Source organism: Colletotrichum orchidophilum (assembly GCF_001831195.1).
Source record: "Colletotrichum orchidophilum strain IMI 309357 chromosome Unknown Scaffold_37.1, whole genome shotgun sequence".
NCBI classification, from domain to species: Eukaryota; Fungi; Ascomycota; class Sordariomycetes; order Glomerellales; family Glomerellaceae; genus Colletotrichum; species Colletotrichum orchidophilum.
The window spans coordinates 65,445-88,678 of record NW_019172993.1 but is presented as its reverse complement, the minus strand read 5'-3'; the positions used below and the strand labels follow the sequence as shown (position 1 = coordinate 88,678).

The 23,234-nt window shown below is 52.3% G+C and overlaps 9 protein-coding genes across 9 annotated transcripts; 5 read left to right on the top strand and 4 right to left on the bottom strand.

Annotated features, from left to right (window-relative positions):
• Positions 1-1,184: 1,184 nt before the first annotated feature.
• Positions 1,185-2,186, top strand: CORC01_05340 (uncharacterized protein; the record flags this gene model as incomplete). Its single annotated transcript, XM_022616983.1, has 3 exons — positions 1,185-1,569; positions 1,633-1,870; positions 1,925-2,186. The coding sequence occupies 3 exons, from the start codon at positions 1,185-1,187 to the stop codon at positions 2,184-2,186; spliced, it is 885 nt and encodes a 294-aa protein (XP_022476448.1).
• A 526-nt stretch (positions 2,187-2,712) lies between these two features.
• On the bottom strand, positions 2,713-5,085 carry CORC01_05339 (glycosyl hydrolase; the record flags this gene model as incomplete). Its single annotated transcript, XM_022616982.1, has 1 exon — positions 2,713-5,085. One exon carries the CDS (start codon positions 5,083-5,085, stop codon positions 2,713-2,715), a length of 2,373 nt encoding a protein of 790 aa, XP_022476447.1.
• Positions 5,086-6,466: 1,381 nt separating this feature from the next.
• CORC01_05338 (uncharacterized protein) lies at positions 6,467-7,546 on the top strand (the record flags this gene model as incomplete). Its single annotated transcript, XM_022616981.1, has 2 exons — positions 6,467-6,646; positions 6,734-7,546. The coding sequence occupies 2 exons, from the start codon at positions 6,467-6,469 to the stop codon at positions 7,544-7,546; spliced, it is 993 nt and encodes a 330-aa protein (XP_022476446.1).
• Positions 7,547-7,634: 88 nt separating this feature from the next.
• CORC01_05337 (transaldolase) lies at positions 7,635-8,982 on the bottom strand (the record flags this gene model as incomplete). The annotated part of the gene is made up of 5 exons (XM_022616980.1): positions 7,635-8,034; positions 8,095-8,251; positions 8,319-8,628; positions 8,687-8,871; positions 8,934-8,982. 5 exons carry the CDS (start codon positions 8,980-8,982, stop codon positions 7,635-7,637), a joined length of 1,101 nt encoding a protein of 366 aa, XP_022476445.1.
• Positions 8,983-10,144: 1,162 nt separating this feature from the next.
• On the top strand, positions 10,145-12,157 carry CORC01_05336 (uncharacterized protein; the record flags this gene model as incomplete). Its single annotated transcript, XM_022616979.1, has 4 exons — positions 10,145-10,245; positions 10,303-11,660; positions 11,719-11,944; positions 12,004-12,157. 4 exons carry the CDS (start codon positions 10,145-10,147, stop codon positions 12,155-12,157), a joined length of 1,839 nt encoding a protein of 612 aa, XP_022476444.1.
• Positions 12,158-12,683: 526 nt separating this feature from the next.
• Positions 12,684-15,980, top strand: CORC01_05335 (uncharacterized protein; the record flags this gene model as incomplete). Its single annotated transcript, XM_022616978.1, has 3 exons — positions 12,684-12,696; positions 12,782-12,984; positions 13,047-15,980. 3 exons carry the CDS (start codon positions 12,684-12,686, stop codon positions 15,978-15,980), a joined length of 3,150 nt encoding a protein of 1,049 aa, XP_022476443.1.
• Positions 15,981-17,603: 1,623 nt separating this feature from the next.
• On the top strand, positions 17,604-19,424 carry CORC01_05334 (MFS transporter; the record flags this gene model as incomplete). Its single annotated transcript, XM_022616977.1, has 7 exons — positions 17,604-17,747; positions 17,803-17,939; positions 17,992-18,059; positions 18,118-18,221; positions 18,281-18,775; positions 18,832-19,074; positions 19,137-19,424. The coding sequence occupies 7 exons, from the start codon at positions 17,604-17,606 to the stop codon at positions 19,422-19,424; spliced, it is 1,479 nt and encodes a 492-aa protein (XP_022476442.1).
• A 171-nt stretch (positions 19,425-19,595) lies between these two features.
• On the bottom strand, positions 19,596-20,829 carry CORC01_05333 (NAD dependent epimerase/dehydratase; the record flags this gene model as incomplete). The annotated part of the gene is made up of 4 exons (XM_022616976.1): positions 19,596-19,716; positions 19,780-20,372; positions 20,435-20,726; positions 20,789-20,829. 4 exons carry the CDS (start codon positions 20,827-20,829, stop codon positions 19,596-19,598), a joined length of 1,047 nt encoding a protein of 348 aa, XP_022476441.1.
• A 668-nt stretch (positions 20,830-21,497) lies between these two features.
• On the bottom strand, positions 21,498-22,826 carry CORC01_05332 (uncharacterized protein; the record flags this gene model as incomplete). The annotated part of the gene is made up of 1 exon (XM_022616975.1): positions 21,498-22,826. One exon carries the CDS (start codon positions 22,824-22,826, stop codon positions 21,498-21,500), a length of 1,329 nt encoding a protein of 442 aa, XP_022476440.1.
• Positions 22,827-23,234: the final 408 nt, after the last annotated feature.

Sequence of the window (23,234 nt, the reverse complement as noted above, 5' to 3'; positions counted from 1 at the left end):
GGTGTCACGGTGTGCTGTCTGGCTGACTGTGAAGACGGAGCGGGGACAAACGAAATTCAGGCCCGGCTTGGTGATGGGATGATGGGGTCCAATTTTGGGGGTCTTCCGGGGCCGAGCAGTCGATGCGCCGCGGATCATGTAGGCTCATTAGACTATTGATCATTGGCATTGTTGGTCGTCGTGTCGTGCGATTTCCTTTGGTGATGATTCCATTCCTTCGCACAGTATCTGCCAGAGAGACTGTGATGGCGTGGAAGCGCCGGCTATTCGAACGTCCAACGAGCGCTTGCTGTCCTGTGTTCTGTTGCCGGTAAATGGATGCAGAATCAGATAGATGACCGCCGTCGCTGAAAGCCGAAGGGCGGTAAGCTGACGGCGTGGGTTACGTGCGCTCGGAGATACCCAGCGAAGCAGGCTCTTGGGATGATGGTGATGCAGATCAAGCCTCGAGGATGTCAGCCGCGAAGAGACTGCGTCTACCTCCCCCCAATTCCCCCATTTGAGCGATATACGGTCTGTAATGGTGCTAACACGGTCGTCCTGTTGGTGTCCCAGTTGAACGGTTCTTTGTCCCATCTGGGGGCCCGAACGAGTACCTTAGGTAAGTGAGTTGGCCCGGGTCCCTTGTGGAGCGGCCAAACATAGTAGGATGTTGTGTATCGCTGCAAGTGCAAGAGAGTAAGAATAGCCAGGACAGACAGAAAGAACAAGTCGTGAGTACCTTACTTTGAGATGTCAAAAAATGCTCCCCAACTTCTAACTTGTTTCCGGACAAGTTTGAGGGAGAGATCGTCGTCTGCATCGTGGCTTCTATTCCTGGTTCTCCAACCATTCTGACGGGAGACGGGAAGGAGCAACGCTACTGTCAGATTTTAGGTGTGCGACCCTGCGCCTTCCCTCTCTGAAGCAGCCACCTTCCTACCTACCCACGCTGCCACGCTACCCTTTCCTAGGTCCCTTAGGTAAGCATGGAATAGCACCTTGATGACCGGCCTGGTTATGTAAGGCAGGTCCGGCAGTCCAGCAGCGGGACTTCACCGCCTGCCAATAAGGTGCCACTGCAACGGCCCCCCCCGCCGGCCTGCAGGCGGTAACCACATTCTGCCGGTCAAAAAGTTCATCCCACCAAAGCAGCATCCCATCATCAAGCCAAGATCAACCCCGCGCTGTCGGACAAGTCCGTCATGGCCACAGCCGAGCAGTCCCAGAGTGAGAAGCCCAAGCAGGACGAATGGATCCACGTCAAATCCAAGTCTCGGTTCCGGCGCAACGCCCCCAAGCCGGCCGTCAAGGGACCCCGCGGAACCTCGAAGCCCGCTGAAACCCGCAATCACCAGTCCGTCGCCGACATCACGGCCGAGTACGACACCTTCAAGGCCCGGTGGCGCGAGACGCCATGCTGCGCCAGTCTGAAGAAGCTGGTGAGGGAAAATCACGACGGGCACCGGAGGGTGCGCAAGGCTGTGTGTCTTGGCGTGGGCACGTTTGATCCGGAGGATGGGGGATGGGACGCGAAGAGGCGGAGCTACATCCAGCTCGACGCCTTCATAGCCATTGTCGAGGTCTTGTGTATGTCCATGTCTAGCTGTCGCAGTCGGTCGTTTCATAGCTCCCAGCTTACTGAATGCCTAGCCGAGTTGTACAAAGAGTCGATCCCGTGCTCCTTTCAGGAACCCCGCTTCTCACCCAATGACACGGGTTTTCTGACCGGCCTCGGTCACGAGGTTGTCGAGTCCCCCGCCGCCTTTGAAGCCGTCGATGAGGAGACGCTCGTGTTTGCTGTCCACATGTATCGGCCTATCTACGAGGCAACGCTCGAAAAGGCGTTGCCTGCCATGTTCGTCGGCACGGGCTGGGACGTATGGGATGAGTATGTGAAGTTGACCAAAAATGGGTTGCTGTAGCGGTGCTGACACCTGATAAGGTTTGCCACGATGAAAGATGGCGATTTCAAGTGCATGAGCGACATGCACGCTTCGCATACGCATTTCCCCTTTCCCCAGGACGGAACGCACACCACGTTCTCGAGTACCTGTGTATACTGGCGACCAAAGTCCGAGGCTCCTGCCACAGAGGAGGTCTCGGTTGGTGAAAAAGATGCAAAGTCACCTGAAGAGGAGGCTGAAGATGCAACCACTGAGACCAGCACCAAGGAAAAGGAGACTCCCGCAGTCCTTTCGAGCTGAAGGTGGAAAGAGGTTGTCACGCCCATCACTGTCAGCGATGGCATAGGCTTAGACATTGGAGTCGTCAACTGGGCCAAAGCTTGGTTGACTTTGTCAGACTAAAGCTCACAGAATTTGAGTCAAATATACCCCCGCTGCGTAGATGACCGCAACGACATCGTTGACAACTCCTCCTGAATTTACCATGTTTGCGTCAAATTTATAGTCTACGTCGTCGCAGGCCATCATGAAGAATATTCCACAAAAGGCTACCTGGTCTTCTGTGGAGTAAATTGCCCATCTTCCGCGGAGTATGAGACAACCAAGTTGCATCAGCGGAAGTTGATGATTGCACTCCACAACCATATCTTGACGCCTCTGGCCCTGAAGCAAGTGACTCGTCTTACAAAGGGTCCAGCAACACCAAGAAATAGCCTGCCCTCACCACCACTATTCTCAGAGCCATCCTAGAAATGGGCCTTTCGTCAGAAATAAGACCGGTCCGTTATCCGACACAATAAACACCCCCCTTCAACCGAGATAGAGACTACACAGCAAAGCCCCCAACACTCACACTACTAGGCTCCTGTCCATCACACCCCTCCTTCTTGACATCAGTCATTACAAACTCCACCTCCTTAGCAGCAAAGAACTGCTTAAAATCAATACGACATCGCCCCACGCCCACCCCGTCCAACTTGACCGCATCAACATACGCACGAGCACCCGCAGGAATATCGCGCGCCAGGCTTTTCGGATCAAACCCTGTAACCGTGACCTTGACCGTGCCCATCACCTCATTCTTCACAACATACCCCGGCATGAACGGAGAAAGCACCAACATCTCCCCCGACCCAGGCACCGGGTAGAACCCAAGCAGATACCACGTCAACAAGCTCGCCATGGCAGCATTATCATCGTTCCCCGGTAACCCGCCCCGACCAATATTGAAATTATCATACACAATCTGCCGGACCTGCACCACCGACTCGGCAGGTTTCCCAATATGGTGGAACAGCGACGGCGTCTGGAAACTAGGCTCGTTGCCCGGCAGATAGTACCCCGCGTCAAAGAAATGGTGCAGCCGGTCCTCAAAGGTCTTGTTGCTCCCGCCCAGCACGCCCACGAGCCCCCACACGTCGTGCGGCGCGTAGAGGCTATACTCCCAGCTCGAGCTCTCGTACACGCCCCACGTGTTGGTCGACTGCAAGCTGCACGCTCTTGAATTGTCCGTGTCGCGCGGGGAGCAGTTCGTCGGGTCCGAGGGCGGAAAGCTCCCGTTGAAAAAACGCCGGGCCACGAAGCCTGCGAACCCGTCCGATTTCAGATCCGGGTTGAAGTTGGTCCGGTACGACAAGCTGCGGTTGAACAACGCATCGGCGACGGACGCGGGTTTGCCGAGGACCCGCGCCACCATGCCGACGGTAAAGTCTCCGAACGCGTACTCCAGCCCGCGACTTGCTTCGCGCGATCTTTGGCCCGTCGAGCTGACGTCGAGGTAGTCGTAGGCAATATACCCCTTCTTGTTATACGTCTCCGTACGACGGCCCTCATAGTCCCAGTTCGGAGGCGTCTCTTCGAGATCGTGCTCCAGCGCGTTCCAGGCGTCGTCGAGGTTGACGCCCAACTTGTCCGCTTGCTGCGCGTACTTCACAACAAAGTCAGCCACGATGGGCACGCCGTTGTTTCCGCCCTGCACCCAGCCGCGCACATTGTTGGCTCGGCACTCGGGCAGCCACCCTTCCCGGCGCCATCCGTCGAGGTAAGTTTCTACAATCTGGGCCATCTCCCGCGGCGAGGTCAGCGCCATCAGGGGGAACAGGGTGCGGTACGTGTCCCAGCTGCAGTAGAGACCATCGAAGTACGGATACGGAGAGTCCGTGTACGGCGGCGGCGCGTTGCCGGTGGCGTTATTAGGCGACAAGAATGTCCGATAAAAAGATGTATAGAAGAGATTCCGGATGGACTCCGTCGTCCCGTTGGACAGCACTATACGGCCCAGCTTATCCTCCCATAACTCATTACTCGCCGCAACGACCTTCTCAAAGTCAGGCACAGGGATCTCTCGTTCCATGTTTTCGCAGGCTCGTTCCGTTGAAATGTATGAGACTCCACGGCGGACGAGCACCGACGATTTCGGCGTGAAGCGCACGATGGCCCCGGCCTGCAACGCCTGAGCCAAGGCCACTGGCGCCGAAATCCAGCTGTCCAAGTCGGAGCGGCGGGCGTCCACGCCGTACAAGTTCCCTCCAAAGAAAGCATGATCCGTCATGGCGCCGGTGACGGCCAGGTCGACGCATTGGAAAGCCGAGTACCTGAACAGACTGGGCCCGAAGCTGCTCCGCCACGTGCCGTTCATTACTATGCGCTGTTTAGCCCAGTCGGCGTGCATCTCGCCGTACAGGAACGAATGTTGCGAATCGTCCGTCCAGTCTAGCACCAGCGTCGGCGTCGAGCCCTCGGGGAAGGTGTACCGCTCGAGGGACGCCGACTGCGTAGAAGCCAACTCAATGAGCACGCCGTTGGCGAGTGGCGTGCTAAAGTAGCCGGGAAACCCCGTGTCGTTTGCGCCATCGCCGACGCGCCGCTGAGACCGCGGGTCCTCGAGCGTTGGACAGGATGCAAAGTCCGAGCCGCACACGACGGCCATGATGCAATATTGTCCGAAGCTGCCATCCGAGCTGCCGGTTCCGGAGTCATGTAGCGGGGACACACCCCGCGTCAACTGTGTTGACTCGGAGACGTAGCCGGCTGGGGAATAGCCCGCGACTTGGATGGTCACTTTGGCCAGTCCGAAGGGGACGGCGGCCCCGGCAAAGACGTCGCCCGGGTTGTTGTTCTGTGCCGTTCCTGTGAAGATGTTGACGTACTGCGTTAGAGGGCCGGGGGAGACGTCTACGCCGTGGCACCCTGATAGCATTAATGCCATTAAAATTTTAACGAGCGACTTCATTTTCAATTACACGTATTGAAGTATGAGAAAAGAGTGCGGTCAATAGCGTGGAAGGAGTGAATTCCGGAAAACGAGAGTGAGGCTTGGGATCATCCCAATTTCCTCACCTGCGAGACTGAACCCCTCGGCAATACCTAGTTATAGGAACTGGCTCGGCTTCGGGGCGGAAACATCGGATGATTATAGTTAAGCCCGTCAATGCCGACATTCGTATCATTGAGGAGAGTTGCGGTCTAATGTAACCTCATCTTAAAAGGACCGTGCTGTGTCACACAGTTGGCCAATTCGAACCTTGATTTTCTAGCTTCAACGCTGTGAGAAATGCTTCATGTAACCTTGCATTTCGGATGCTTTGATCTCTCGGAAATTGCTTCCAAGAGCGCCTGTGTTCTTTATGTTACTGCCTATTGGTAGGGAACCATTTCCGTTGGTTTCGCTGCACTATAGTTTGGCGGTAACTTCAAGTTGGTATGCATGTTTCGGACGGTGCGACTTCTACGTCGGCTGTGCCTCAACCTTGGAATCCTTGCTTGAAATACTAGGAACTAATGTCATCCAATGATTCAGTAAGAGTTCGGCAGGCAGGGCTGGCTCTCTTTCTTCATTGACTTTTTGTGTGAAGCGTTAAAGGTGGTATCTGCCTACTGCGTGAGCTTGGAAGACACCGTGAGAAGCCAGTCCAACGGGAAATGATGAAATGAAATTACTTCAGGAATGCAGAAGTGAAATAATCGCAAGCAGAACCAGATATGGGACAACCCCTATTGCAAAGAAGTTGAAGAGGTTCTCTCACAATCAGCCGCAGCTTCCGTGACGCCGGTGCAAAGTGGGGCCGTTCCGGATGCAGCCCCGTCCCGAGCTCCCGTAAAACGCTTCCGTCAGCCGAGGCATCTGCTACATGCAGGCTGCAGAGCACACGTTTGATAACGGTCATGGTCGCGCAAAGGTTCAAAAACCACCCGAATGACGAGATACTTTGGATGACTTTCTTTCTAGAGGACAATCCCGGCCATTGAACGGGCGTCGTTGGGGTCTCGATTGCCGATCAAGCTCCAAGCCCATGCGGGGTTCGAGTAGCTCGCCGCCGGCTACCGGGGATCCCAGCCAACACAATCCATGAACAAGCCGTGACGGACCCAGGGGTTTGGTGCATTCCTTTCTTCGGTCATCAGTAGGACGATGGCCTGACTCCTCACCAAACACCTGAACATCATCCGTCTTCATTCAATAGCCATTTTTTCAACCGTTCATCAGCTTGCTCCTGCCAATCTCCCCCAGCCGAGACTGAGAGCTTGTTGAATGGCACCGAATCTCATAAACAGGCCGTCTCAGATGATGACATCACCCTATGAATATGACCGCGCTAGGCACCGTCTTCCCAGGCCCAACGACACCCGCACCACTGCCGGAGAATATTCCGGGCAAAAAGTCGACAAAGAAGCGCATCAGAAACTTTTCCGCCGATGATCGCGCCGCCCACCGGATCTTTGAGCGGGGCCGCCGCGAAGCGTTCAAGGAACGCTTGACAGTCAGTGCCACCATCGGCAACAAAGCCAATCTGCTAAATTGATCTGTACATGTACCGTGGGCTGACGACGAAAAAAAAACTTTCTAGGAACTCGCTGGCCAGCTGCCTGTCCTCGCAGACACGGATCCCGAGCGACTCTCGAAACATGTCGTCGTAAACCAGAGTATTGCCCGTCATAAGCTCCTGGAGAGCCGGTGTATCGACGCTCTCCGAGCCATTGAGTCTTTGCTCCGAGAGCGTGATGAGTTGCTGGCCGAGGTCAACAGCTGGAGGCGTACCGCCGGTGCGAACCCCCAGCTTCCGAAAAGTCTCTCCAATGTCGCGGGCCTGATACAAACCGAGAGAGAAATGCAGAGACGTGCAGTGGACGCTCATAATGTCCATAATAGAAGGGATTCCGGTCAAGCTGGTGGGCCTCGCGATGATCTTCACCAAGCTGCCACGGGAACAATCACCCACGCGACTGAAGCGTCTCACCTCACGCAGCTTCTGCTCGCCGACCCAACACAGGAGGTGAACCCCCTCTCAGACCTGGATGATTTATTGCGCGACACGTCATGGTCTCAAGCTACCCAGACACCTATGCCAGCATTTCCTGCCGAAACCTCCCTGGCGAGGACAGGTGACATCAAAAGCATGCGACCAACCATCCCGCAGGCCATAGATCCTCTACCGGAGTCTTCATCCGATGCCAATAGTAGCTATAAAATCTTTGGTGATGCGGATTCAACCCAAGAGACACTCCTTCTCAGCATGGATTCGATACAATTTCCTATTCCGGACGACGAGTCCTTTGCACTACAAGACATACCCCTTTCACCTGGCTATCTTCCTCGAACTGTATTAGATCAAGCAGCACCGTTACAACAATCTCAACAATGGGTCTCTTGGAACGGATAGTCTATTCACTCTCTCGTCTTCTTATGTACTCTAGCGAACCTTACACAGCTGGTATCCGTGGCGTCTGATGGGTCCCAACACCTGAATGTCAGATCTGCTTGAGAACCTCCTCAATCTTGCCCTGGCTGCTCTTCTCGCCCCCAATAAAAAGCTTGAGCGCGTCCGCGAGACGGGTCGCCGTGACAGGATCAGCCTCGATAGCCTTCTGCAGCGCGACGCCGCCGTCGGCGAGGTAGTCGACGTCGGTACGCGCCAGCTTCCCGTCCCAATCGGCCGCGGCCAGAGGATCGATGGTGGCGAGCTTCTTCAGCCGCTCCGGAATGGGGCCACTGTCCTTGTAGACGTGTACCGGCTTCGGCACGCCCTCGCCTGGCTGCTTGGTGCCGTCGTATGGAAGCTTCGCCAGTTGATCGAGGACGGTATGGGAGATGGTTGCGGAGTGGCATCCCATTTCTCCCGCGGCCATGGCCTCATTGGCGGAGATGAAGCTAGGAAGAGTGCATCAGCGACAGCTTTCCAGAGTTTCCATTTGTTTGGCGAGCGTTTACCTGGCATTCTTGACGAAAGGCTGTTCTTTTCCGGTCTCTTTGTAGAGTCGCTTATACGTCTCAATGATCTGGACGATTCGCGGCGACATCGGGTGTTGCGTAGCTGGGTCCTCGACGTTGGGCCAGAGGGTATCCGGCTCATCATGGGCTCGCACCTCTGCGATAGACATCAGTACAGATACTGAAGAAAGCGAGCGTCAAGAAATCGAGCGGGGTGGCCTGACCATTGTAGTACGGACTGATGTACAACATGCCGGCTTGGCTGCAGGCAATAGCCTGGGGAAGACTGAACAGAGCTGTGCCGAGGGTGGGGATCCCTTCCAAAGACAATATCTTTGCGGCGTTCAAGGCTGGTCCGGTCGAGGGGATCTTGATGCAGTACCTATCGCGTCCGATGCCGGCCTTGGCGAATTCGTGGTCGTAGAGGCGTGCGTGGTCGAGGGTTTCCTGCGTCTTGTACGCGTTGGAGGGGAGAGTCTGCAAGAGGACTCGACCGCGAATTGAGTCGATGTTTTTCTTGCACATGAGAACGGCCTGGGGAAATTTCCAATGTCAGCCGAGTGCCAGTGCGCATGGAGGACTTGGTGCAGACCATGCGAGTGTAGATGGCCAACCATCCTTCATTCTTCAGTTCCTTCGCGGTCTCGACGAAAAGATCCCTGTTTGACGGGTGGCCGAGCTGGATGTCGACCCAAAGCTGGTTGCTCGTCTGATCGTGGGGCACAATGGGCATGCTTTTGATGTACTCGGGGTCCATCCAGTCGACATCGACATTGACTGTGAGTCGGTGAGAATCTAGGCGTCTGTGGGGGCGATATTGGCGTAAACTTGTCACTTACTCTGTTCCTCGAGCTTATCGAGCCATGTCACTGGGCCTTGGCTTCCCATGATTGCGTATATAAGTCGATCTCTGCACGAATTCGAGCTTGGTATGTTGTTCTGTTGCCTTTGTGTCTAGTCCTGGTAGCCAAATCTTGCCCCTAAAATCTCAGGGAAATCTCTTTTAATACCAAATGCTTCATCCCAAACCCACCGGCATTGCTGTGCATAGAATGGCGGTCTCATATGCCCTGCATGTGTCGGCATCTTCACAGTCATCACTGGAGCTTTCAGTGGTCCCATTCCGAACACTGTAGAACCAATCAAGACGGCATCTTGCAGACTCAAGATGCCACACGCAGGGCAATAAAAGGCACACACGCAGGGCACCATTGACCCCGCACCGTGGGGGCTGTTACCCCAGTTCATCGTCTGATCACAACTGGGTGGGAGGAGACAAAGAGGATACTCTGGGGTAAGTGTACCAGAATCCGACTGTTATTTGCGGCTGTCGGTTTCCCCACCTCAGTAGTTAAACTAGGGCAATTTAGTGTGGTGTCCAGTGTTGCGACTTTCTCTCTGTCGAGGATGTTGCCGAGATGTGAGCAGATGGGTCTGCGATAGTTCCTGTTGGTAGTAATAGACGCTCTTTAAACTCAACTCAACCCAGCGAACACGCACATTGGCAGCAATAAACCTCGGCGGTCAAGGTATGCCAACAGGGTGACTGACCTCCGCCAACGGGGGTACGCGGCAACCACCCAACGCAACCGGCATTAAAGGCACAATACCAACATTCACAAGCACATTGTCCTGCACAGGGCAAGGTAACTAGCGCATCTTAGCCCGACGCCCAAGCTTTCGAGTCCATGAACACACACAGGGCAGCCCCGCACCTGTCCCCCATGTTGAACAAACACCGCCAGGGGGTGTCCTGCGCAGGGAGGTTTGCTGCAGCGTGTTTTGGTCACGGGAGCAGGCCCGAAGGATCTCCCCACAACCGTTCAACAGCCGATGAGACTGGGAAGCCTAATGTTGGTGACTAGGACCTGGTAACACATCGTTCGACCCCACGGGGAACTAGTCAGGAAGGGGGAACCAACAGGGGGTATGGGAATCATGTGTATCAAATTATAAAAGAGTCTCCATCGTGACGCTCGATTACCACTTCAACAACCTGCATTACTCTACTTTAATATATCTCTGATTTTGATCCAAGGAGTCAACCGCCATGGCTCGCGCATCCGATGTCGAGGGCGATGTCAAGTCAAAATTCGACGTCAGTCACGTCGAGCACACCGAGGCAGACTACAGCCGCAACATCGATGCAAAGTGAGAAGCCATCTACCCAGCATTGATATCTGGCCACCAGCTAATCACAACATTCAGGATCCGCAATCCACTCATCGGAATCTCCAAGTCAGACCTGCGTGTCCAGGTATCTGGCTTCTGCCGTGAGTTCGGCTTCCGCGAGAAAGAAGACGTCTTCTACCGCGGTGCTCTCGCAGCACAAAACCCAGAGACATACGACTCGTTCGAAGAATTCACCGAAGAAGACAAGAATGTACTCCGCCGCGAGATCACCCACAAATGGCATCTTCCGCGGGACCTCTACTGGAGCATCGCCCTTTGCTCTCTCGGCTCCGCCATCCAAGGATGGGACAACACAGGTGCCAATGGTGCGAACCTCTCGTTTCCCCAAGAGTTTGGCATCGCACACAGGCAGGCACTCGTTGGTTTCATCAACGCCGCCCCGACAATGTTCGGTCTCCTGAGCGCGTGGGCTGCTGATCCTATCAACAACTACCTCGGCCGCCGCGGAACCATTTTCCTGACTGGTCTTTTTTGCGTTTTCCCCGTCCTCGCCCAGGCTTTCACCCAGAACTGGTGGGGTCTTTTGATTTGCCGTTTCTTCATGGGTTTAGGAATGGGCGTCAAAATCTCGACTATTCCAGTGTACTCGGCCGAGGTTGCGCCTGCTGCTATTCGAGGCGGAATCGTCACAAGTTTCCAGCTCTGGGTTGCCTTTGGTATCTTTGTTGGATTCTGTTCCAACCTTATTTGGTTCCGCATCGGAGACTTGGCCTGGAGATTTCAACTGGGTGCCGCGTTTGCTCCCGCCATTCCCGTCTTGCTCTTCGTGTGGTTTTGCCCTGGTACGCCTGATGAGTTTCAGTTCTGTACGCAAATGACTGACAGGTATCTAGAATCTCCACGTTGGTTAATGAAGAAAGGTCGCTACCAAGAATCCTTCAACTCCTTCTGCCGCCTTCGAAATACCGAGATGATGGCTGCCAGAGACCTGTACTACGCCCATAGACAGGTCATCGAGGAGAAAGATGCTTTCGGAGGCCAAACACTCCTACGACGAATTACCGACTTACTTGTGGTTCCCCGTCTTCGTCGAGCAACCATCGCCTCATCTTGGATAGTCATCTCACAACAATTTAGTGGAATAAACATCATGGCCTTCTACTCTTCGACAATCTTTGAGCAGGCTGGCTATTCTGCCCAAAAATGCCTCCTCGCTTCCATGGGCTTTGGTCTGGTCACGTTCGTCTTTGCCTTCCCGGCAGTGTTCATGATGGATACTTTTGGTCGCAGAAATCTGCTATTGGTTACCTTTCCCAACATGGCGTGGTGCTTGCTTGCTGCAGGACTTTGTTTCCTGATGGATAAAAGTTCAAGTGCAAGGGTCCCGCTCATTGCATTCTTCATCTACCTTTTCACAGCCATGTACGGGCCAGGTTAGTAAAAATAGTCTCTCAAATTTGGCTCCGAAAAATACTAACACCAAATATTCAGGCATGGGTCCTCTCCCGTCCATTTACTTCTCCGAAGCATTTCCTCTATCTCATCGGGAGATTGGCTCAGCGTTTACGATTTGCGTGAACAACGCGGTTGGCAGCGCCCTCACAATGACCTTCCCCGAGCTCCTGCACAGAATCGGACCGACTGGTGCCTTTGGCTTCTATGCCGGACTCAATGTGCTCGCCTTTGTTGTCATCTTCTTCCTCATTCCTGAGACTAAGTAAGTCCAAGATGTCGTCGCTAAGAGACCTAAATGCAACTGCTGACCAATGACACCAGACAACGAACACTAGAAGAGCTAGACTACATCTTTGGGGTTCCCACACGTCGGCACGCTGCCTACCAGGTACGCATATGGCTCCCTTGGGTAGTGAGAAGATATGTACTGTTCCAGAGAAAAGCCAAGCTTGAACCCCTTTACCATCTTGCGTAGACAAGTTAGTTAATGGTATAGTGGGAGAGTAAGCAGTTTTTTGAAGTTTGCAGCGTTTGCGGGTCTATAAGTCACGAATTGGATGAACCCATTTCAATTGCTTTCCCTGATTTGCCTGTTTCTGAGATGGCCTAGCGATATTCAAGATAATAGGATTGAATTGCTGGAATCAAAAGTGAAAGGAGGATCGCTCTCACATCAAAACGTTGCGGTAATGTATGAGCACGCATATAATATCGATTTCTTACGCCTAAGATTGTGGGAATTTGAGTTGCGACCACTAGATCGTTCAGAAAGGTCACTAAGAAAGAACATTTGCTGTGGTTGGTTCGAGTTCCCCAGATCTCTGTCAACGTAAAACATCGTCAAATGTGAAAGGTACCGCCGTCTTCCAGCCTCACTAGATCATCGCATGCTAGAAGACCTCGGACCCACGAAATTCACCACGGCATTTCTCGTCATCATGTTTAGATTATCGGTGGATCGCGAGCTTACAGTTACCGTATTCGGGACACTCCATTACACCATGTTGGCACTGTGTAAGCATCGGCGAGCAGGGGTTGGTACCAAGGATCCATCGAATGTAAGATCTTTGCATGCAGCTAATGGTTTTCTGGTTAGCAGATCACAGCTCAGCTGGTCCCCCTGATTGTCTCGTTGTCAGCAAGCCAGCCATCTCATGCCCCCAACTTCCCAGAAACATCATCTCACTCAATCTCCAGACAGTGACAAATATGCCTGAGAATTCGGAACCGGCAGAAAGGCCTAGCATTAAGCTGAAGCTGCCCTCTGATTCCGGAAGTGAACACAGGCGCCGCGAGAGTAAAGTAAGTCTGCTTCCAGAGGAGCGCTTGTTGCACCATGCTCAGGTGTTGATCAACTCGAACAGGAGCTATGCCAGGTTTGCCAAAGTCTGGACCTTGGGGTTCACTGTTTCAAGGTCCGATACGGTTCATCCGGCGGCTCAACGTTGAGCCGTCCGTTACATTCGTCCACAGCCGTACGCCGCCTCGGCAGCCTCAACGCGATCAGGGCACGCTCTTCGAAATGTCCGCTATGCGCCTTAATCATGGACTCAGTAACGGAGCTAAGCCCCGAAAATCCATACTCTCAACCTCTTGACGAAGCAGCAGAAAGTCAACTGCAAAGAGCCACGTGCTCTATCAGCTGGGAGATTGATGGCCGCGAAACAGCTAAGCGAACCGGAAAGAGCCCAAGGAACCTCGTGCGTGGCGTCACGAGGCGCATGCATATTCGATGGAATCATCCCAGACTGTCGAATGCCTACCTTGTCTATGTCGCGCCAGAGACGTTCTCGAGGACTACGTCAGATGCTGATCGAGTCTGGGCCAAAGAGTCCATGTTTTTGGGCAGACCGCTGACTCAAAATATTGAAAACCAAGCTCTCATTCAGTCCTGGCTTGATCTATGCAGGAAAACCCACCGAGGTCCTTGTCGACAGATTGAAAGCGACCGTAGTCATCGTTTCAGGGAGATGGTTTCTCACTCTTACTTTGGCGTTATTGACGTACAAAACATGCAGCTGACGCAGCTGCCCTTCCAGCCTCTGGCTGATTCACAAAGATCGCCAACATATTACCAATCTGTCGAAGACCTCAAACTAGAACCTTACGTAGCGCTGAGTTACGTTTGGGGCAATGACACGGACGCATACAAGACTTTGACCGAGAACGTCATGTTCCATCGAACACACGGCGGTCTGGAAGAGGTCCTATCGAGAATACCCAAGGCTATTCAGGACGCTTTCGACCTGGTGCGGAGATTGGGTTTCAGATATGTCTGGATAGATCGACTCTGCATCGTCCAGAACAGTCCAAGGTCATGGAAGCTCAACGCCTACAACATGGACCTCATCTACGGAAACGCGGAGCTCACCATTTGTGCTGCGGATGGCGACGCTTCAATCGGTCTACGAGCCATGCGGCCGAACACTCGCAATACCACGCAGTGCAAGCGGCACATCACTCCAAATTTGCAACTCATGGTAACTCGGCCACCGGAGATGTATATTCGAGCTTCCACGTGGAACGAACGAGCATGGACGTTCCAAGAACGTTTGCTGTCGAGGCGTTGCCTGATTTTCACAAACGGCCGTGTCTACTACCAGTGTCGGTCAACTGGCATGTCGGAGGACATCTTTGGTGATCAAAAGGGGGCTGGCTGGTCGTTGGACCTAGTCGATGCACCACTGCAAATGTTCAGACAACTAGACAATCGCGCGATCTGGGTCTACATGAAATGTGTAGAACTGTATACGGAGCGAAAGCTCGCCCATCTACAAGACATCCAGGCGGCTTTCAGTGGCATGGCAAACATGATGGAAGATCGTATGCGCGCCCCATTCATCAACGGCCTGCCGAGTTCTCACTTTGACTTGGCTCTTCTTTGGGAACCCATGAAGCAGACGAAGAGGAGAATCATTACACAAAACTCAAGCACTTCCTCTCTTCCAGATTTCCCGACTTGGTCATGGACCGGTTGGATTGGCGAGGTCAAATACAAAGATGATCTCGTTGCTGGTATTCTGGATAATGTATCCGACTGGCTGGATACTCACACTTGGATTAAGTGGTGGGTCCGGGATGGGCATGGTGATCTGAGGCCATTATGGGATGCCGATCGGTCTGTCGAAGATCAAAGTAAGGATATCAAGTGGAGAGGCTACACCGACAAGCGGGCACAACAAACTGAGTATACCGGAGACCGCCAGGAGGTCTATTATGACGAAGAAACTATCACACGCATTCGTCGACGGGAAAACCGGGACTATGAATGGACTCGGGAGCGAAGACCAGACAACCGTAGCTCCGAGAGCGACAACGACGATGACGATGACAGCAGCGGCAGCTCTTCCGATGCGGATACAAGAAGATCTGATGGAAAAGGCTATGAGGTTTATAATAGCCACCGTAAATCGGTTAGCTATGGACCCAACGTCGATACAGGCTTGCCAAATGGTGTAAAAATCATTCGTCCGGATGGACCACCACCACGTTTTCCCTCGACGAGAAGCCGAAGCGGTGAGAGAGAGCGCCATTCACGAGTGGATCGACGAGTGGAGGGTAGAGGTTACTTGAGGTACGACCTCCCGCCACCACCGTCTCCCAGACGAGAATCTTCGCTGGTAGGGGAACTCGAAGATCCATCGCATCATCGTCAACGATCCCGACGAGAATACCGGGATGGCTACGAGCGTCAACGTCGACCCACGGGCCGGACAGAACGATTAGAGTCCGAGCACCCAACACTCAACGCAGCCTTCTTCGACTTGAGATACAAGGACGACGAGGCAGAATTCAGCATCGCTCTTCGAGACTACCCTTACCGTGTGGTCAAGGCAGAGTACACGCCAAAGCCCGAAACTTCCGAGTTCCCTCTACTGCCTATTCTGCAGTTTCGTACCTGGCACACATGGCTGTACATCAGGGAAAGCATGCCAGTAGAACAACAGGATGAGAATCGAAGAAGAGTGAGTATGAATGTGGGGCTCGGTCAGGTTCGACACCACATTGTCGACGAGAGTGGTGACTGGTGCGGCTCTCTTGTGTTAGATGCGGAGTGGGCAGCCACAGCAGATGCCAGGCAGGAGTTCATTGCCATCTCCGAGGCTAAATGCTTCACACCCTCCGAGTGCCAAGAATGGACGTATTACATTCCCAAAGAGCGCGATCAGAGCGAATGGGATTTGTTCTACGTGTTGCTCATTGAGAGGAAAGACGAGAGATGGGAGAGAGTTGGTGTTGGAAAGGTTTTCCAGGAGGCTTTTAGGAGTTCAAGGCAAAGGGAAATTATGCTCAGCTAGCCTTGGTGTCAATATCTCTATCCGAATAACGGTTGGACAATGTGAGAGCACAACAGGAGCATGATGATAGTTACTAACACTCCGTCTATTCTGCTTCGATTCCATTTCGAATTGTATATCGTGAAGCGTGATTTTGATCCGTAGACAGGGCCTTGAAGGACCTCGCTGCTTTCATTTGAGTCTCTAGACATCTTCACCAAATCTGTCCCGGAAGCTGCATCAATCATGAGCGACCTGGTACTGCAGTCAGTCGCTCCCTCTGGTATCTTTGGGGTCTTCCTCGACCATGTCTTGCAGTGGACATTTATCAAATCTAGTCCCGAAATCCCGAAGTCACACTTTCGCTGTCATCTTCAAGATATAGCATCCTTGTACCACGGAGGACAAGGCGTATCAGAGCTCATGAGAGTACTTGACTCTGGACACTCTACTGGAGACACAAAGTCGAGAAACAGAGATCAAAGCCATTTAGATGTTATGCAAGCTGCCCAGAACCCGGCGCATATTGGAATTTGGGGCATATCGCTGAACTTAGCACTTCTACCTCAGTTGAGGGCGAAGACTTACTTATGATACCTCAATCGTACACCAAAGCTGAGGTGCATGAAGCGTGAGATTCGGTCGCGGACGACTCAGCATAACTGGGTTTCATTAAGGTTATGTATTCCTCCCATTAGCAGCGCCTGGGGTTGATCCACAACAAGAGCAATGGAGCACTGGCTTATCCGCGTCCAGTAGGTTCTGATCAGCTGCCACACTAGCCGAGAATTGTCCGTTAGAGCCCCTTGTGCTTTTCCTATCAGCTATGTATAACTCCATATAACGGTGTCTCTGATTGTGACTTAAGAACTGATATCTTTGTTGGGTCTCGGTCCACCGAGACACGTCGTGATGATAAGCTGAGGTCGAAGCCAGACAATGGCAAAGAGCGAATGCAGATGGTGCACTTTTCCACGGAACCCTCGGCTCAAACGCCAACGCAATCAAGACGATCCAGTGCGTAATTATAAACCAGACTTGTTCAGACGAAATGACAGGTCTTCAGGCTGACGGTCCACATGCCGCTCTTGAAGGAGCTGCTTTTCCGTGCGTCAAGTCTTGCCATATTGTCTTCCCGAGTGACACGGAAAAGCAGCCCACCTGCCCTTCCCAGACGAATATCAAAAGGTGTCCTTGGAGAAATGGTTTTCCGTCACATCTTCCCCTCGCAAGACCCTGTCAAGACGCGTCAAGGGGGTACCATGTCGATACTAGTGCAGGGTCCGAATCTAGCACCATCTTCCCGAGCCCCGCACGCGCGGAAAAGCTCGGCGCCCCATCTCCCCCATGGGGGAACACTCCACCTAGGTGTGGTTCTTATTGCGACTTCAAGCGGAGCTGACAGAGAGACAGGATGGTCTAGTTTTCTATGGTATATAGAGAGGTTCTACGCAGACGAAGATGTTCAGGGTAACGTCTGATCTCTAGGTCTCACGGTTCATCCGCAACTGCAGTCCTCGATCCGGCCGGTGTTGATACAGCGCACCAAAGATTCGACAACTCGCGGCTTTTCAAGTGACGAAAACAAGAAGCATAATGGCTGAGCCAAGAAATTCAGAAGAGGGCAAAGCAGGCGTCAGCCAAATGGAGCGGGTCTTGACAGGAGGTTCCAATGGGGGTGCCGTCAAGCCTGTCGCCATGAGCGGCAAGGTTGACGAGTTTGGGGCGCATACCAAGACCGACCCCAAGGAGATCGCTCTCGTGAAGAAGATTGACTTCTACATTCTTGTACGAGCCCCAGCCGAACCCCGGAAACTCTTCACAGGGACTAATATGAAGGTAGCCTATTCTCTGGATCATGTACTTCCTCAACTTCCTCGACCGAAACGCAATGATCAACGGCAAGCTCAACTCCCTCTCCAAGGACCTCAAGCTCAAGGGAACCGAATACAATACCTGCGTTTCCATCCTGTTTGTTGGGTATGTCTTGTAAATCTTGGTATCTTGGCAGCACTGATCTTAATGTCGGTAGTTACCTGTGCGGCCAGATCCCCTCAAACATGATCCTCAACCGAGTGCGACCCTCTTGGTACATGGCGGGTATGATGCCAAGCCCCCGATCAGATACGCCAAGCTCTAATGAATGGTCGCATCACAGGCTTCATGTTGATTTGGTCAATCATCAGTCTGCTCACATATCTTGCACATGACTACAAGACGATGTTGGTGTGCCGATTCTTCCTCGGAATCACAGAGGCTCCAGTGAGTTCCAACTGCCGTCGCGGTCTCCTAGGACATTGCGCAGGCTAACCCTGATCTAGTTCTATCCTGGTGCTCTCTACATGCTTAGTATGTTCTACACCCGTAAGGAGATTGCCACGCGTATGGCAATCTTCTATACTGGAAACATGTTGGCCAGCGCCTTTTCTGGGTTGATTGCGGCCGGTGTTTTTGCCGGGCTTGATGGGAAGCACAACCTTGCAGGTTGGCAATGGTATGATGAATCCAGCTTTTTTCATACAAGACCTAGACTCACAGTGGCTAGGCTTTTTATTATCCAGGGTGCTGTTTCCGTCGGCGTTGCCCTGGCGGCATTTTACCTCCTCCCTGACGCTCCGCTTCAGACCCGCTGGCTCAGTCCTGAGCAACGACAAATGGCGCACCAGCGCATCTTTGACGATACTACTGATCGCCGTGAGGGCAACACCAGTGTTTGGAAGGGCCTGCGTGAGGCTTGCACCGACTGGAGAACATGGCTCTTCTGTCTCATGGATAACTTGCATCTCTCAGCAAATGGTTTCAAGAACTTTTTGCCAGTAAGGACTTGTCACCATAACTGATCTTGAGGAACGAATAAGCTGACAGAAAGCAGAGTGTGGTCAAAACCCTAAATTACAACACCACAATCACTTTGGTCCTCACATGCCCGCCGTATATCTTGGCCGGTATCATGAGCATTGTTGTCTCCCACTCGTCTGGTCGCTTCAATGAACGAACATGGCACACCACAGTGAGCAAGCTTATTGCCTGTGCTGGCTTCACTATGGCCGTGGCCACTTTGAACACCACGGTCAGATATGTCGGCATTATGATCTTCGTTGGAGCTACATATGGAGTAAGTTTACCTACGTCTGGACTGCAGCCTTTTGGATGAGAAATTCGCTAACCGATTGCCAGGTCAACAATATCATTCTCGGATGGACTTCAGCCACCTTGGGCCAGACAGATGAAAAAAAGGCCGTTGCGATTGCTATGGCCAACACCTTTGGCAACCTTGCTAGCGTTTATACTCCTTACTTATGGCCAGATTCGGACGAGCCAAGATACCTGACGGCAATGCTTGCGAGCATTGGATTCTCTCTTGGCGTCGTTGTCTGTGCCTGGATCATGAGAATTGCGCTGCAGAGGCAGAACAAGAAGACGATAGCATCCAACCCAGATGCAATGAACTTGTATGTGTACTGAACTGGACGCTAGGGCATGATGGTGACCAGCAGGAGATGAAATATCGGTTGGCTCACCCCCTGTATTGATATCGGTCTACCGAAATGGCATTTGATGACATGGATGTGAACAAGCGATACCCAGAGATCTGGTAGGCAGGGTAGATTGGAATGCGATGCAACCTGATTTAGATCACTTAGCCTCCTCTTCCAAAGCCATTTGAAAAGCCTCTACAAATGACTCTTCCCAGTCGACCTCTGTTTTCTTGGGCTTCCAACCCAGCTCAGGTGCTAGAACAGGTTTGGTCGCGGAGCTGTGAACGCGGCATTAGCGTCTATACTGTTTCTATGCCTAGACCGTCATGGACTTGACTTACTGCGCAGCATAATTCATTTCAGCAATCTGGGGTGTCGCATTCAACCATCTTGAGCCAGCTTCTTCCAGGCTCACCGACCGAGGCTCGGCTGACTTCAGCACACCAAGCGAAACACCTGCCTTACCTACCAAGGCCGCAAGATCTTTCCAGCTGTGACTCCCAGTGTTGGAGAAGTAAATTCCCCTCCTGCCTGATGGGATCTCTTCTCCCAATAGGACCTTGCTCAGAACGAGCTCGAACAAGAGTGCAAGATCCGTTACATGGACATGTCCAAGGCGGGCTGTACCTTCGCCCACGTATTCAGGGACGCCGGCCTTGATCGCACCGCGGATAATGCTCGGAATTTGCATAGAGCGCTGGTTGAACAGACCGGTTCCCCGACCATAGACTGTCGGGGGCATCATGATGTATGCTTTGACGCCGGTGCGCTCTGCAGTCCTAACGACAGCCACGTCTGTCGTTCGCTGACCGTAAGCTTCCTCTGCCTCCTTCTTCTCCTCATGTTCATACACTCTCTCGTTATCCGCCCATTCATGAAACTCGCCTGACTGCTGAGTGATGGTTCGCTCAGCGAGGTTAGAAGTTCCCGATGTCTAGCATATGAACATTGTGTTAATGATGTCGCAATAGCGTTAAGATCAGCCCAAGAACTTACGTGAATGAAATGGACTTCTTTCCCGGTTTGCTTCTTTCGGACTGCAAGTCCCTCTATGAGAGCGACAGCCGATCCTGTATGGAAGCCGGTCGGGGTGTGGATCACACAGTCATGCTCACTTGCAGTCTGCCTCAGAAACTCAGAGTCATCCAATCCTCCAAAGACGATAGCGTTGATCCCTTTCTTTTTGAGAATATCCGCTTGTTCTTGTTTCCGAACCAATGCGGTGATGGTAAGCTCGTTTATCTCCTTGTGCGCGGAATTAAGAAGCTGCGTCAAAACAGAACCACCACTAGGTAGGCCTCAATCAGTTTTCAGGGGTAAGCATAGTCTCGGTACAGATGGCAAACGCACATGAAGCCTGTGGCGCCTGTGAAAAGTACTTTTCCTGACATGGCTGGCGACTCGAAATGATTGTAATTTCGTGATTAGACTTTGGTAATGCGTGGGTGATGTCTGGGCGTAAAGAAACTTAAAGCAGTCAGAGCAGCAATTTTTATCCAGAGAGAGTCTCTTGCAGGTGGGTCAGGTTGAGTTCGTCACTGTTACCAATGATGCCGGGAATTGTATTCCGGGGAATGCCGGCGGCGGCCACGGCGAATGACGACAGAAAAGTAGTCAGCAACATTGCATTAAGCTTACTGATAGCATACGCAGTTTAGCCCCGCGTCTTGAATGATTGTTTATTGACGTCATAGCATATCTAGCCGAGAACCATTTTGGTCTCATGAAGACGAAGATGAAAAGGAGTCTGGACAATGGAAATACCAACTCAAGGTGCCTTTACAAATTGATCAAGAACTTTTTCATGGCCATTGGAAACATACACACACCATTTACTAGTTATCATCAACAGAAACTCTGATTGTCTCTCCATTATGAGTACTAGGTACGCATATTTATCAAAAAAAATATCACATGTGCAATAACAGATGCAAGTTTCAATGAGACGTAAATATTATCAGTGCAACCTGGCGAAGACATCTGCAGACTATATTTTTAACTAAAAGTAACCATTGTCAAACGTCCGCGCAACCCGATGCTATTCATTTGAGCCATTTTCTTACCTCGGCAGGGCAGTAATGTCAACAACGCTGACCCAAATATTCTCCTTGTTCTCGCTGTATGCAATCAGCAACTTGTTCCTAACCTGAACCGCGGTGGGATAGCTGAAGCCAAATGCTCGATTCTTGACCCCGTCGCGCGTATCCGGGACGATCTCCTTCGTTGCATTCGTTCTCAGTACACCAATTGACGTATATGTCTGGTCCACTCCTCGAGATAGTGCCAAGGTGAGTGGTTGTCTCTGAGGATCTGTGGCATTGTATCTTGGGTTCGACAACAGATATCTGTCGCCAGTATCGTCGAGCTTCCCCAGAAACTGCTTCGTCTTTGCATCCGGTATGTTTGTTTGATAAATGTTGTTCCCGTGCGACTCCTTCACCTTGGGGTACCAGCCATTTCCGTGTACGTCCTCGTTATACTCAATCCAAACGGAGTGAGTGTTTTTCGCCTCAGTAGAAATGTCGCGCCAGTGTCGCTGCCAGTATCCTCCCGTTGGCGAATCACTATCGTTATGCCAGACAGCAAATGTCTGTTCTTCCATCTGATGTATCCCGTCGGCTGCAAATAGACCGTTGTTGTAAAGCCATGGCGACCAAGCAGGTGCCTCGTCGGGTCTCCTTAGAACGGCGTTGATTTCGCAGGCTCTGGCGCAGTACTTCATCCCGTACTTAGTGCCGTAGATAGTCTCAGCATACAACTCAGAGTCTGTGAACTGATTCTTTTCTAGCCAGCATGGGTCCGTGAGCGGTTCTCCGTCAAGAGAAATCTTGCGTGCGATTCGACCTGCAGTGGCCCATCGACCCGGGCACCACCTACTCCCAGATTGACCGATGGCGTAAAGTTCGCCATCAGGAAGATGCACGAAGGACAGAGCCTGCCATGCTCGCTGGGCGATGCCACGATCGCACCAGTGCTTCCAGTTGTAGGTTTCCGTTTGGTTTGGGAGAAGTGCAGCCGGCATCAAGCTTCTCCCACGGCTCCATGTCAACCCACTGTCGCTTGAAGTAGATATCCATATGTCCTGGCCCATGCTATCCTCATCGACTGGAGCGGAGGAGTAAAGGAGGAAGACATTGGATTCGATGGCAAATAGCTCTGGATGGTGTGCGTATGTGCGGTTCTCGGCGACTCCATTGTAAATTTGGATTTCTGCATCAACGGTAATTTGTTGCCAGCCCGCATAGATTGTGTCGGTGTAGTTGAGTGGCGGTGAAACTTGCCAGAGGGTATCTGGTGGTGGAGGTTTTGCATGTATCCTAGCTAGCCATAGAGAAGCCAACAGCAGGCTCGTGATGCAAAACGTCTCGCCAGTTCTTGGGATGAGCATGTTGAGCTTTGCCCTTCAGGAAAAAGAGCTTGCCTGAAACCTCAGCGAGGATTACAACCAGTGTTATGTAGGCATCTTGCCGACCCAGAGGCCTGATAAATGGAACGCAGTGTAGCGGAGGATCAAGGATTTTCTTTCTGCTAAACGCACGTTGATTGGGGGAATATCCTTTGACAAACATCCGCTGCGCATGGGTTGATGGAAGAATGAGGGGTTCCGTCTTCTGTCCAACCTCTCCACCGCGCATTCGACATGTCACTGGGGCTCAATCTTGCCCCAATGAAGGGCACGATGTGTAAAATCTTGATTACCAGGTATGTTTAAATATTTATCAAAACTAATTATCCAAAAGCCTTTCGAGCTTTTCTGGATTTGCTCTTTAAGTCCAGTTTTTAGACAGGAAGTTGA